We start from the raw sequence: 14,805 nt of genomic DNA on the forward strand, positions 1-14,805 counted from the left end.
TATTTTTCTTTTCATCTTGCAGGATCCTTAATCTCCCCTCTCCCATTTCCTTCCTTTTTCCCGTCACTACCCAATAATGCTATAACTGTCATGCCCAGTTTGTTTAAATTTTTTGTAGATTTTATGGTTTGAAGAGAGGATATGAGGGTGTTGGGACTAGGGGTGATTTAGAATCAGGTGAACACCATTATATTCCAGATCAAAAGTCTACATATAGACTGTTTGAAATGTATCATTCAGTGGTAGCATGGAAAAATTGTAATACTAAATAAATAAGAAACAAAAAAATACTATTCAAAAAATCAATTCCTTTTTTTTTTAATTAATTCATTTAAAAGATTTTTACAGACTGCATTTTGATTCATTGTACAGAAATGGGATACAACTTTTCATTTCTATGGTTATGCATGATGTAGATTCACACTCTTTGTGTAATTATACATGTACATAGGGTAATGATGTCTGTCTCAGTTCACTATCTTTCCTTCCTCCACCCCTCCTGGCCCATTTCCTTCTACACAGTCCAAAGTTCCTTCATTCTTCTCTTACTCGCTGCCCCCCACCCCCCATTCCCCACCTTCAATTCCTTTATCTTTTTCTATTTTGTTTTACTGGGGATTAAATCCAGGGTCTCACACATGTTAGGCAAGCACTCTACCAACTGAACTATATCCCTAGCCTTTTCATATTATTTTACATGACCTTTTCCCTGTCTTTGTCTATGTCTATACGAGTATTTGAGAAATGTTATATGCATTCATGATTACCCATTGTTAAAAAAATTACATGTAACCCCTTATATTAATTGAGTATTTTGTGTTACTGGGGATTGTACCCAGTTGAAGTCTCAATTGTACTATAGTTATAGGGAAATGGTATTTGATTTTTTTTTTTTTTTTTTTTTTTTTTTTTTTTGAGTACCAGGGACTGAACTTGGGGGCATTCAACCACTGAGCCACATCCCCAGCCCTATTTTGTATTTTATTTTGAGACAGGGTCTCACTGAGTTGCTTAGCACCTTGCTATTGCCCAGGCTGGCTGTGAACTAGTGATCCTCCCGCCTCAGCCTCCCAAACTGCTGGGATTACAGGTGTGCTCCACTGTGCTGGGCAGTATTTAATTTTGATGCCTCTACTTTATTTGTTAAATTAGCAGCCCACTTTACCTCTTTGATCCCATATGTAAAAGTGAGGTTGAAAACATTAGTTTATTAAATTATGGCTAAATGAGAACAACTTTGTAAACCACCTGGAACATATCATCAAGCAACCTATTAAACTGTTTCAAACATTGGAGGCTTGGGGGTGACCAGAAAAACCTATTAGTAATGTGCTTCTTTTTCAGGTTGCTGGAGGAGCCAGTATGGGTCAGATTTCTGAAGCACTGAGCCGATATGGGAACAGGTCATGTTTTATGAAGGAAGCTCTTTATAGGCTCTTCACAGAGACGTTTTCAATGCATGTAAGCATGCCTGCTGTTTTAAAGGTAACTATACCCCAGAAAGGCAGTTTTAAAAAATTTGTTCAATTAGATAAGTTGTTGTAGTATGTTTGGTGAACAAATTATCTGCTTTATATAATGAGTCAAGTGCCCTCATTAAGAAAAGAAAACATGCTTAAGTGCTTAATTGTGACCACCTTCCTCCACTGGGGATTGAACCCAGGGCTTTTCTCATGCTAAGCAAGTGCTTAACCCCTGAACTATATATTCAGCCCTTTTTATTTTTTATTTTGAGACACTTTCTCGCTAAGTTGCCCAGTATGGGCTCAAACCTGTGTATCTCAGGTCGAGGGTCTGCCTTAGTCTTCAGAGTTCCTGGGGTTACAGGCAAATGCCACTGTGCCCAATCTAGATTCTCTTGCTTTGGGCACATGGATTTAAGTAAAACCAATTTGAATAAAAAATTTTTGGAATTTGGTCTGAGAAAGAGGATAATAGGACCATTGCACTAATTTGTGTAAATTAGGAATTGCTAATCTATTAACATGAATTCACTTAGCCCTGAGTCTTATGTGTTCATTTATTTGTTCACTATTTAGAATCTGAAAAAATATGAACAGGGCTGGATGCGGTGGTGCACGCCTGTCATCCCAGCAGCCCCAGAAGCTGAGGTGGGAGGATCAAGAGTTCAAAGCCAGCCTCAGCAATTTATTGAGGCCCTAAGCAACTTAGTGAGACTCTGTCTCTAAATAAAATATGAAAAAGGGCTGAGGATGTGACTCAGTGGCTGCGTGCGCCTGGGTTAAATCCCTGGTAGAAAAAAAAAATTAAAGAAAATATGAAAGAATAAAATTAAGTGAAGTTAGCCAGATCTACTGAAGTATTTTATGGGAGCTGGGTATATGGTTTAGTGGTAGAACACTTGCTTAGCATGTGTGAAGCCCCTGGGTTGGATCCCCAGCTCTGCAAATACAAATAAACATTTTTTGTGTGTGAATAAAATAGACTTACCAATGATATGATGGCTGAAGTTTGCTTTGGTTTAGGGAACAATAAGTTTGATATTAAATGTAATTGAAAGTATGATAAAGTATGATGTGGTTTGGGAAAGAAGTAGTAGAGCACTTGCACTTCTACTGGCATGTGTAAAGCCCTGGGTGCAATCCCCAGCACTACACACATGCACCCAAAACTATTTGTGTAGCATGAGAGATTAAATTCATTCATAACTTTAGAGAAATATTATATAAAGAAAAAAACTCTGGATGTTTCTGCATTTCTAAAGAGCAGTTTATCAAGATGGAGAAAAAAAATCATTTTCCATAGCAGAAGCATATCTCATCTCTCTTGCCAGGCATTGTAAGTTCTTGCAGCTGTCCAAGTGAGGGGATCTGGTCTCTACGAATTATAGTTCATGCCGGTACCATTTGAATGATCTCTCAGATGATTTTCCCTATCTGGTAGAAGAAATAGATCACTGTCCCTGAATGCTGGAGCAGATAGCATCTAAACTTAGAACAAGGTCCTCATTTTGTATTTGCGTTCTAGGTCTTCCATAGTCTCACTGCAAATTTCTAATGTTATATTTTACTACTTTTCAGATTCTTACTCCTCTGTCTATGGATTCATCCCACTTTTTTGTCCCCCTTCTCGCTTTTTTAAAGTATTTTGTTTTTGTTGTAGGTGGACACAATACCTTTATTTAATCAATTCATTCATTCATTCATTCATTTATTCATTCATTTATGGTGGTGCTGGGGCCTTTGTTTTATTTTCATTTGGTGCCGAGGGTTGAACCCAGGGCCTCATGTATGCAAGGCAAGTGCTCTACCACTGAACCACAACCCCAGCCCTGTCTCCTGTTTTAGTCACACTTTCCTTCCCGAGGAATCCCCTCTCCTTTTTAGCCCAATTGTCATTTCCTCCTGTCTAAATCCTCTCTAAGCCCCTGCCTCATGTGCTCTCAGTGGCGCTTTTTGATTCCTTACCAGAAATGAGTGCTTCCTCCATATCTACCTCAACATAACTTATTTATCTCTCTTTGATGATGCTTTTTTTAGTTTCATGTATTGGGATCCCTCGCAGTATTTGCTTGTGTGCACTGATGCTCTCAAAAGGCTTTACACCAATAAGGTTTAACTTTGATTCATATTTGTGTTCCCTTCAATGCATATCCAAATACCTTGAATATAGTGAGACTTAATGAAAGATTATGAAATTAGTTTTCATATGTGAGGAGATGGGAGGTCCAGAGAAAGGAAGCAACTTGTCCAAAGTCATACAGATAGTTAATGGCTGGCTTTTAATGAGAAGGTATTGATTTAGTACCTTAATGTCCTAAAGAATAAATGCTGAGGCTAGGGAAATCTGTTACTATCCTGATAAAGAGCAAATATTTTGCCAACCACAACAAACACAAGGCAGTAAAAAGAATGTTATTGTTATTGTATACACTCAAACCATGTTTATCTTCAGCTTGTGGCTGTAGGAATGAGGAATCATCCATTGGATTTACCAGTGCAATTCACAGCCAGTGCTTGTGCCCTCAACTTAACACGCCAGGGCCTGGCCCGGGGGATGCCTGTTCGCCTGCTCTCAGAGGTCACTTGTCTACTTTTCAAGGCTCTGAAAAATTTCCCCCATTACCAACAGGTAATTTTGATTGAATACTCGATTGTGTTTTTTAAGATCAGGACAAATACTTTAAAAATGTGTATTTTTTAGTTCTGGTTTTTCATTGTATCAGAGAAAATAGATAAAGAATTTATGATATAGAAAAATAGGAAATATAGATAAGCAATGAGGTTAAATTTTTAAAAAATTGTTTTAGTTGTAGATGGACACAATACCTTTATTTTATTTATTTATTTATTTATTTATTTATTTATTTTTGTGGTGTTGAGGATTGAACCCAGTGCCTCACACATGTTGGGTGAGCACTCTATCACTTAGCCACAATCCTAGCCCTGAGGTTAAGATTTTTAACAATCTCAGCCTGGCACTGGGGTTCATGCCAGTAATCCCAGCTACTCCAGAGACTGAAGTAGGAGGATTGCCAGCCCAGTCAACTTAGTGAGACTGTCTCAAAATAAAAAATGAAAGACTTTGGGGATGTAGCTCAGTGTCAGAGGCTTGCCCAGCAAACAAGATCCTGGGTTCAATCCCCAGAACCTCAGTAAAGTTTTTTTTTGTTGTTGTTGTTGTTTGTTTTTTAGGTATTGGGGATTGAATATAGTGGTGCTGTACCACTGAGCTACATCTGTAGCCCTTATTTATTTATTAATTTATTTAATTTTGGGACAGGGTCTTGTTAAGTTGCCCAGGCTAACCTTGAATTTGTAGTTTGCCTCACCTCCCAAGTTGATGGGATTACAGATGTGCACTATTGGCAGGGTATGAAGCAACCGAAATTCTCATTTTGATTGTAAGAATGTGAAATGATACAACTTCCAGTTCAACAGTTTGATAATTCCTTTAAAAATGAAATATGTACTTTTTATTCTACCCAGTTATTCCCACCTAGGTATTTAGCAAAAGAACAAAATCATATGTCTATATAAAGGCTTATATAGGAATGTTCATTGTACCTTTATTTATCTGTTTTTTAATTTAAAAAAAATCTTAAATTGTAGATGGACAAAATACCTTTATTTATTTATTTATTTATTTTTATGTGGTGCTGAGGATTGAACCCAGTGCCTCATAAGTGCCAGGCAGGTGCTCTACCATTGAGCCACAACCCCAGCCCTTGTACCTTTGTTTATAATTACCAAAAACATTGGGAGAATAGATAAACAAATTGAGGTATATTTATATAAGGAAATACTATTTGGCACAGAAAGAAATGCAATATGGATGAATCTCAAAAACATTTTCCAGGCAAAATATTCCAAGATTAGATACTATATGATTCCATTTGTGAAACCTTAAAAGAAAAAACTGAAACTGTAATTTTCTGGGACTGAGGCTTGCAAAATTGAGGTTGCCAGGATAGGGACACAGTAGAACCTTTTGGGGGTGATGGAAGTGTTTTATCTTGATTTGTGGTGGTGGTGGTTACCCAGGTGAATAAATTTATCAGATCTAAATGAGTACTTGCAGTGGGAGTTGAGGGAGGGAGATAGATATAATTTTTTCTTTTTTGGTATTGGGTATTGAATCGAGGGGTGCTCTGCCACTGAAGTACATCCTCAGCCCTTTTTATATTTTTATTTGGAGAGAGAGAGGGTCTTTCTAAGTTGCTTAGGGCCTTGCTAAGTTGCTGAGTCATCCTGTCTCAGCCTCCTGAGTTGCTGGGATGACAGGCATATGCTACTGTGTCTGGCCCAGTGGGAATCGATATTTAAAAATACAATAAGGAAGGTGATCTTTCTCATTTAAGAAGTCTGTATTTTCACCTCTTTTTGAAATGTTGGAAGATCTGACACAGTCAGTTGTCATTCCAGCATAGCAATCATCAGTTATATGTTTAAAGGAAAAACTTGAAAAGGGCTAGTTACAACATTGAGCTCCCAAGAAGAAAAGCTCTTTTTATCACCATCCAAATGTTTAGAACCTGTGGTTTAGAATGGATTACATTTGCTCACGATTATTTTTTATTCCCCAAAAGCTACAGAAGAATTGTCTTCTTTCCTTAACCAATTCCAGGATCCTTGTGGATGTTCCATTTGACAGGCAAGTATAAATAGAAGTTGGTCATCTGATTGGGGTGTTAGCCGGTGTTCCTCTGAGCACTGTTGTTGGCATTTGGTTATCTGGCTAAGGCCTGATTAAAGCTCAGATGAGGTATTTGTGGAGAAGGCTCTTTTGAGTCTAACACACAGTAGCAATTGGTGGTACTATAGTTGTAAATGTTCTCTTCCAAAGTGATTCCAGTACCAGACAATGGGTAAAAAAATAATGGAGTCCAGAGAGTCAAACACACTTGAACTCAAGTTGTGGCCCTTCCATTATCTTTGCACTTCAGTTTCTCTGTAAAATAATGACTTTTTTGAGGATTAGATATGATAGTGTTTGTAAATTATCTGCACCTGTACCTAGTTTGAGTTATTTTCATTCTGAAGAATCTTAGTCATTCATTTTGTTATTAATTATTTAATAATAATTTAAAAATTCATTATCATCCTAGATGTTGTAGAGGTATTCTTTTCAAAGCCTTTGTGATCATGAGTTTAAAGCATTTATAATAGTCAGCTGCAGAGAGCAGAAAAATTAAGCATAGGCTGATATGAGCATAGCCTGTGATTTGTGGGTGAAGAGTTATGGATGGTAGGTTTGCTGTGGCATTTTGGCACTGTCTGCTATTCAGATTATAAATTACCACCTCTTGGAAACTTGTCAGACTCATCATACTAACATTTAGTAGAAAATAAATGCTAAAAAGTTTTTCTGCTGGGTACAGTTGCACAGGTCTGTAAACCCAGCTAGTTGGGACGCTTAGGCAGGAGGATCACAAATTCAAGGCCAGCCTAGGCAACTTAGCGAGGTTCTGTCTCATAATAGAAAATGAAAAGGGTTGGGGTTGTGCTCAGTAGTAGAGCATTTGCCCACTATGTTTGAGATACTGGGTTCAAGCCTCAGAAAGGCAAAAAATAAAAATAAAGAGGCTGCTACTTTCATGCTCTGCAAGCACCCTACTTTTGAGCTGCACCCATCTTTGTTCATTCTGTTTGTATATCTCCTGTTCATCTCTGGTTCATTTATCTCCACAATGCTCATTTTCATAGTTGTGGCTTTATAAATTCAAAACTATTTTTGTTACAGGATGTGTTGGGGGAGGCTGAGTGATTTGCCATCTACAGTTTTACAAACTACATAATTTTGAGAAAAACAAACACTTCTTTTCAGGTTTGATGCTGCCAAGTTTGTTATGAAATGGCTCAGTAGGCATGAGAACCCCAAAATGCAAACTATGGCAGTGAGCATCACCTCTATTCTAGCACTGCAGGTATGTGGCGTTTAGGTCAAGATTGTGCTCTCCCTCCTCACACAGCTTGGACATTTCACTTTTGACTTTTTGTTTGCCTTTAGTTATCACCTGAGCAAATCGCACAACTCCAAGAAGAGCTTTTCACGGCAGTTAAGGTGGGTTGAGTTGATCTTCACTTTAACCTTTGTAAAAACGCAGGTATTTTGTGAATGCAGCTTATTAAATTAAATCGGTCTAAATGCCCCATTGAAAAGAAATGGCAAAACTTGTTCCCCAAAAGAAACTTTGTACTCTTTTCTTTTTTTATGTACACAGAAAATGGAAGTAATTTATTTAAAAACTGCTTCGTTTCATCTTGAAATATATATGTATAAATATATGTGCACATATGCTCTAGAATGATCATACTGCTGCGTGATTCTTATGCGTTTTAAAGTATTTTATTTAAAAAGCAGCTTGCATGCGGCAGTGTGAGTGTGACAGTCTGACTCAATCTGTGACTGGGGCGCCTCCTCCTTCTGGCCTCGGTGAGCCAAGAGGACTGAGAAACTTTCTACTCTTATAGCTATTTACCTCTACATTTCAAAATAAAATGCTCTACTGCAGTTTTTGATTTTGCAGTTTTAGGTATTAATTTTGCTACTATAATAAATAAAAATTTAGTTCTGCTACAGGCATTTCTATAGATTACTTCCTTTTGCAGTTCCCAACAAGTTTAGAGCACAAATTTAAATCTGTAATCAGTATTTACATTAGGATTATGTGAACATGGCTCATTTTAAATTTTGCATCATTTTATTATTCTTTAGAGAATTATACCAGTCCTTTTTATTTTTTACTTTGAGACAGGGCCTCACAAAGTTGCTGAGGCTGGTCTGGGACTTTGAATACTCCTGCATCAGTCTCCTGAGTTGCTGTATTACAGGCATGCACCACCATGCCAGGTCCCAGTCCTTTTTATTTTTCACTTTGAGATAGGGTCTTGCTAATTTGCTGAGACTGACCTAGAACTTGTGATTTTCTTTTCTCTTCCTCCCAAGTAGCTGGAATTATAAGCATGTGCCATCATGCCTGGCTTATACTCTAGTTTCTTTCTTTTATCCTTATGTGTTTTGTCTATGCAAATACCAAATTTGACTTGTCTAGGAGCTGGGCATGCTGGCACATGCCTGTAATCCCAGTAGTTTGGGAGACTGAGGCAGAAGGATTATAAGTTCAAAGCCAACCTTAGCAACTTAGTGAGCCCCTAAGCAACTTAGCAAGACCCTGTCTCCAAAAAGGGAGGGTGCAGGGGATATGACTCTGTGGTTAAGCACCCCTGGGTTCAATTCCTGGCACCACATACACAGACAAAAATTGTCTAGTTTTAATATCCTATGATGTCACTTTTCCCTATCAGAGAACAGAGTATGTTATTCCATTTATTCAAATCTTTTATGTCCTTGAGAAGTTTGTGCGAGTTTTCTTCATGTGGGTATTGTGTATTTCTTACATTTATGCCTTTTGCATTGCTGTTATCAATGGATACTTAAGTGTTTGGTATCCAACCAGTACATTTTCCCATTCTATTGATGCATGTTTAAAATAGTGATAAAATCAAGGATAAAAACTTAATTTTGGGCCTGTTCATTTCTGAGGTGCTTGAGATGTCAAGAATGTGGTTTTAAGTTCTGGGCTACAGCTCATGGTGGAGATTAGGGCTAGAGATTATTTTAGTCATCAGTTCTGGTATTGGATGGGATTACCTAGAAAGAATATGGAGTATATATAGAGAAAAGGAAAGGGCTAAAATTTTTAGAATATACACAGGTTAATTAGAAAAGTAGGAGGAGCCAAAAGAGGAGATTGAGAAGGAGCATCCAGAATGTGTTAAGAAACAGGAGAGAGAAGTATCTTAGAGTCCAACAGGAAATTTTCAAGAAAAATCAGGCAGTTGTGTCAGATACAACTGAGTAGTTGAGTGAGATAACAACAGAGTTGACTGTTGAATTTGGCAAGATGGGAGTCATGAGACATCTTGCTTATGTTTTCAGAAAGTGCTGGGCCAAACAAGTTGAGTGATGAACAGATGGGAACTGAGAAATAGAGAAAACTTTTTGATGTTAATTTTAATGAGAAGGAAAGAGAATGATACTATGTGGAATCAATAGTAATTTTTTTTATAAAATGGATTATATTGATATTTTGTGCCTATGAAAAAGGGAAAAATTGGCATAGACAATTTTTTTTTTAAATTTAAGACACGATCTCTAAGTTATTGAGGGTGGAGTCTCACTCACTTGCTGTGGCTATCCTCTAATTTTCCATTCTTGTGCTTAGTCTCCCAAATTCCTTGGATTACAGGCTTGTGTGTTGGCGCCCAGTTGAGAAACTAATTTTGATACCAAATCCTTGTGTGCACAGGAATGAGATTTAGAGCACATGTAAAGATGTGGCCTTTAAGGGCTGGGGACATAGCTCAGTTGTTAGAGTGCTTGCTTCACATGCATAAGGCCCTGGGTTCAATCCCCAGCACCGCAAAAAACAAAACAAAACAAAATAGATGCTGGCTTTAGTGGAGTAGAAGGGAATGCAAAGTACATTGATGCAAGTGCTATAGGCCAGTGGATCTTGCTAGAAGAGTGGCTTTGAAAGATGTGATGAGTTGGACATGTTGGCACATACTTATAATCCCAGATTCTTAAGAGTGTGAGGCAGGAAGATTGCAAGTTTGAGGCCATCCTCAATAACATAGTGAGATCCTGTCTTTTATCTCTGCCCCCTGCATTTTTTAATTGGTGCATTTTAGTTATACATAATGATGGAATTTGTTGTTACATATTTGTACATGCACACAGGATAACAATATAATTTGGCAATATCACTCCTTAGTACTTTCTCCCTCTCTCCCCTTCCACCTCTTTGTTGTTTTCCTCTACTGCTGTCCCTTTGATTTTAATGAGATCCGTCTTCATCTTTTCCTTTTTCCTCTTTGACTTATGCATAGGAGAGAAAACATAGGACCCTTGACCTTCTGAGTTTAACTTATTTTGCTTAACTTAATGGTTTCTAGTTCCATCCATTTTTCTGCAAATAACACAATTTCATTTTTCTTTATGGCTGAATATTGTGAATTGTTCTGCTATAAACATGGGTAGCATGTATCACCACTGTATCACTGTAGTATGATGACTTTAATTCCTCAGAATAAATACCAAGGAGTGGTATGGTGGTTCCATGCCTAGTGTTTTGAGGAGAGACCCTGCCTTAAAATAAAAATAGGACTGGGAGTTTGGCTCAGATTCAACTGGGAGTATCTGAGTATACTGAGATACTCAGATACTGGTAGAGTATGTGGTGTAGGTTCTGTGTTTAATCCTCAGCACCACCAAAAAAGAGAGATAGAGAGAGTTGAAGTAATAAAATAAGAGTGAGAAGTAAAGTTTGAGGAGAGAGAATTAGGAAATAACAATCTTTGGAGCAAATTCCCTGGGAAACATGGTAGAATATATAGTTGAATATATAGTTGAATTGCTCTCTTAAACTTTATGGGCAGATATTGAAAGCACAGACTTTTTCAACATTCAGAGTTTTGAGGAGGCCTGAAGTGGACTACTAGTTAGGGTTAGCATTTATCCTAAGGTGGAAGTCATGAAAGGGAATGGTAGGTAACAGAACCAGATACAGATAGAGCAAATATTAAGAACAACACAATGGGAGGAGGTGCAGCGAATTTCCTGGAAAGACAAGTGTATTTTGTTTTTTATTCTTTGAAATTTATTTATTTATGCAGTACTGGGCCTTATGCATACATACACTAGGTAAGTGCTGTATCACTGAGCTATATTCTCAGCCATATTTTTTTTAGTGCATATTAATTGTACAGAATAAACGGTTTCATTGTGTCATATTCATACATGCACACAATAATGATCATTTCTGTTAGAAAGACAGTTTTAGGTAGTGATAACCAGAAGGGGGGTGCTGAAGAAATAGCTCCTTTTGGAGAGTGCTCGCCTAGCATGCGCAAGGGCCGCAGTTCAAATCCCCTGTGCCTCAGAGGAAAAAAAAAAAACAAAAACAAGAGCTTGGGATTCAGGTTAAGGTAGATAAGGCCCAACCAGTTATGGGATAAATCTCTGCTTTGAATTCTTTACCTTGAAAACTGATTATCAATTGAAAAACAGACTTTTGTCATAGTGGTAATGCCTTAACAGTTAATGTGAGTATATTTAGGAGAAATAGGACCATGGCTTTGATGCAATCAGATCTCTCGGGATAGCCTCACTTCACTGCTCCATTCCTTCCTTGCCTTGCCCTCATGCATATCCTATTGACTGCCTAGGTGAGTGCCTTCTTACCTGCCATTCTTAGCTGTCACATCTTTATTTATTTTTAAAACTTATTTTGGTACTGGAAATTGAACGCAGGGTGCTTTACCATTGGGCCACACCCCCAACCCTTTTTATTTTTTGAGACAAGTTTTTGCTAAATTGCTTAGGGCCTCACTAAATTGCTGAGACTGTTCTGGAACTTGAGATCCTCCTGCCTCTACCTGCTCTGGCCGGGTTGCTGGTATTATAAGGGTGTATTACCATGCCTGTGTACATATTACTGTATATGAAGTTTTCCCTCCTACCCTTTATATAAAGTAAAATTTTAGGCTTTTCTGTATTTCTTTCAGGGCATTTGACAGAACTAAAATTCTTTAGTTGAGGGAAAACCAACTTTTTTCTTTTGTCTGTCTCTGCTATATGAATGAGTATTTGACTTATAGATGGTGTTGACTAAATGTTTTCTTTTATCTTTTCTTTTTTTTTTTTTTTTTGCGGTGCTGGGGATTGAACCCAGGGCCCTGTGTTTGCAAGGCAAGCACTTTACCAACTGAGCTATCTCCCCAGCCCTAACTAAATGTTTTCAGTCAATAAAAAATGGAATATCTGATGTATACTTGATAATTCCCCCCCCCCCCCCCTTTTTTTTCTGTGGTATCAGGGATTGACTCCAGGGGTGCTTAACCACTGAGCCACTTCCCCAGGCATTTTTTGTATTTTATTTAGACAGGGTCGCACTGAGTTGGTTAGGGCCTTGCTAAATTGCGGAGACTAGCTTTGAACTTGTGATCCTCTTGCCTCAGCCTCCTGAGCTGCTGGGATTACAGGTGTGTGCCACCATGCCTGGTGATAATGTTCTTTTTTTAACCAATTAATTACTTTATTAAACTTTTATTCCCCCTGCCTTTTTTTTTTTTTTTTTTTTTTTTTCTTGTTTTTGTTTTACTGGGGATTGAACCAGGAGGCCTTATGAATGCTAGGCAAGTGCTCTACCACTGAACTACATACCCATCCATATTTTTGTTTTCTTTGGTTAATCATAAAAACCATAGGAGGTAGTTATAATATATTTTATTGAAAGAAAATGGATCACAAAGCTATTAAGTGATAGAACTTGGGTTTAGAAAAGGGGTTTCTTTCTAAAGCTCTTCTTAATTTTTTTTTTTTTTTTTTTTTTTTTCTTCTTAATTTTGCTTTCTTTGTACTGGAAGTGAGTCATTCACGAGGGCATCTAATCTCCTGTCTCTTTGTTTTTTAGGAACTTCTGGCAATTGTAAAACAAAAGACTACTGGGAATTTAGATGATGTCACCCTCTTGTTTACTTTGAAAGCACTTTGGAATCTTACAGATGAATCTCCAGCTGCCTGCAAACACTTTATTGTCAACCAAGGACTGGCAATCTACATTCAAGTTTTAGAGGTGGGAAGATGGGATTGAGTTTATATGTAAAATTCTTTTCTTCATGATAAAGTAACCTGTTTATTCTTTTGACAGACTTTTTCAGAATCTTCAGTACAAAGCAAAGTACTTGGTCTCTTGGTAAGGTGAATTGTTTTGAGTTAATGTTAATTACTTAAAGAAAATTAACATGGATGTAGTACCTACCTACTAGCATAATGTTGAAATCAGTTTACATGTATAAACTCATTTAATTTTTACATCCCTATAAAGTAAATAGCATTTCATGTCAGTCTATTGCTGTGAACAAACTGCAGCTTAGTGACTTAAAACAATAGCCATTTTATTTACTTAACCATTCGTGGATCAATATTTTGAGTTCAGGTCAGCTCTACAGTTTTTCTACTTGTCTCCTGGGGAAAACTCTTGTAGCCACAGTCATCTGGTGGCTCAAGTGGGACCAGATGGTCTAAGGTAGTCTGACTTTCATGTCCTAAGTTGGGACTGGTGGTTGACTGGGCCTTGTGTCTTCATGGGCTTCTTTTTGTGGTAATTTCAGGCCAGCAATAGAGTGCCAAATCCCGCTGCACAAGTACTTTTCAACCTCAGCTTACATCAGACTTATTAATGTCTCACTGGCCAAAAGCAGGTATTTGGTTAAGCTCAGATTTAAGACTGGTTATCCTTTCATGGGAGGTAACAGCAAAGTCACATTGATATGGGGTATATGCACAGGGATAGGAAAAATTGTGCTATGACCATACTTTACCACAGTTATCATCCACATTCTTAAACATGAACTCTTGACACACATGAAAGTAGCATTTATCCTAAGTAACTTAGTGTAGAATCGAAATTCAAACTCAGGCAGTCTTCTTCCTGACCCTCTGGTATTAATAACCTTAATATAATTCATCTTTGTCAAGGCAATATATATATATATTTTTTTCCAGTGCCTGTCCAGCCCCAAGGCCATCAAGTTTTAGAAATTTCTTTGTTCATATTTCTATACTCTCTCATTCAAAATATTCCATAATTGAGAAATTTATTTCCTAAAGATTTACAAAAACACCTTCATTTTTCATGCTGCATGCAGTAGGAGATACAGATACATGAATATTTCAAGCTGTGGGTCCTTATGACTTTGGGAGGTGGTATTAGACCTGTGTACAGGTAGCTCTCTCCTTTAAGAGTGCATCTGGTATTGCTGAAAGAGGAGCACAAGTCCAGTGGGAGTCTTTGCTTCTCAGTCATAGACTTCTTGAAATGAGGGTTGTGACTTATGCTCTTTGTGTCCCTGATACATATAGACTCACAACACAGTAGATGTGAAAGGCATCACAAAGATAGATTAATGATTATTGTTGGAAATCAAGAAGTTACAGAAAAGCAGAAGGTAGGGACAAAGGTTATTATTGACTAGATACAATATAATCATGTAAGGGACACTATGAAACAGAAAATTCCAGAATTGAGATTCCAGAAACTGGGAAAGAGTCTAGCAATGGGAAATAATACCAGAAAGTTAGACCAAAGCCTCATGTATTTTACCCAGTGCTCAGTATCCTAGTAGCTAATTAATAGCTAGCTCAATTGCAGAACACTTGCCTAACATGCTCAAGGCTCTGGGTTTGATCCCCATCACTATCATAAAAAAATGAAAGAAAGAAAGAAAGAAAGAAAAAAATTAAGATTGTCCACTTGTATCTTTTTTTTGGGAGCCT

At 37.5% G+C, this 14,805-nt stretch overlaps 1 protein-coding gene across 7 annotated transcripts in view; it reads left to right on the forward strand.

Moving 5' to 3' along the window:
• Window positions 1-14,805, forward strand: part of ZYG11A (zyg-11 family member A, cell cycle regulator) — a 44,135-nt gene that overhangs the window by 11,311 nt on the left and 18,019 nt on the right. For 5 of the 7 annotated variants that reach the window (XM_079142119.1, XM_079142116.1, XM_079142121.1 and 2 more), the window contains exons 4-8: window positions 1,345-1,485; window positions 3,916-4,092; window positions 7,471-7,524; window positions 12,941-13,102; window positions 13,178-13,222. In XM_079142119.1, the coding sequence (XP_078998245.1) occupies window positions 1,345-1,485; window positions 3,916-4,092; window positions 7,471-7,524; window positions 12,941-13,102; window positions 13,178-13,222 (579 nt within the window). Of the gene's footprint in view, window positions 1-1,344; window positions 1,486-3,915; window positions 4,093-6,049; window positions 6,115-7,287; window positions 7,388-7,470; window positions 7,525-12,940; window positions 13,103-13,177; window positions 13,223-14,805 lie in introns of all 7 variants that reach the window. The other 2 variants (XM_079142122.1, XM_079142117.1) reach the window with 2 other exon arrangements.

The sequence above is a fragment of the Sciurus vulgaris genome (genome assembly GCF_902686455.1).
Source record: "Sciurus vulgaris genome assembly, chromosome: 1".
NCBI classification, from domain to species: domain Eukaryota; kingdom Metazoa; phylum Chordata; class Mammalia; order Rodentia; family Sciuridae; genus Sciurus; species Sciurus vulgaris.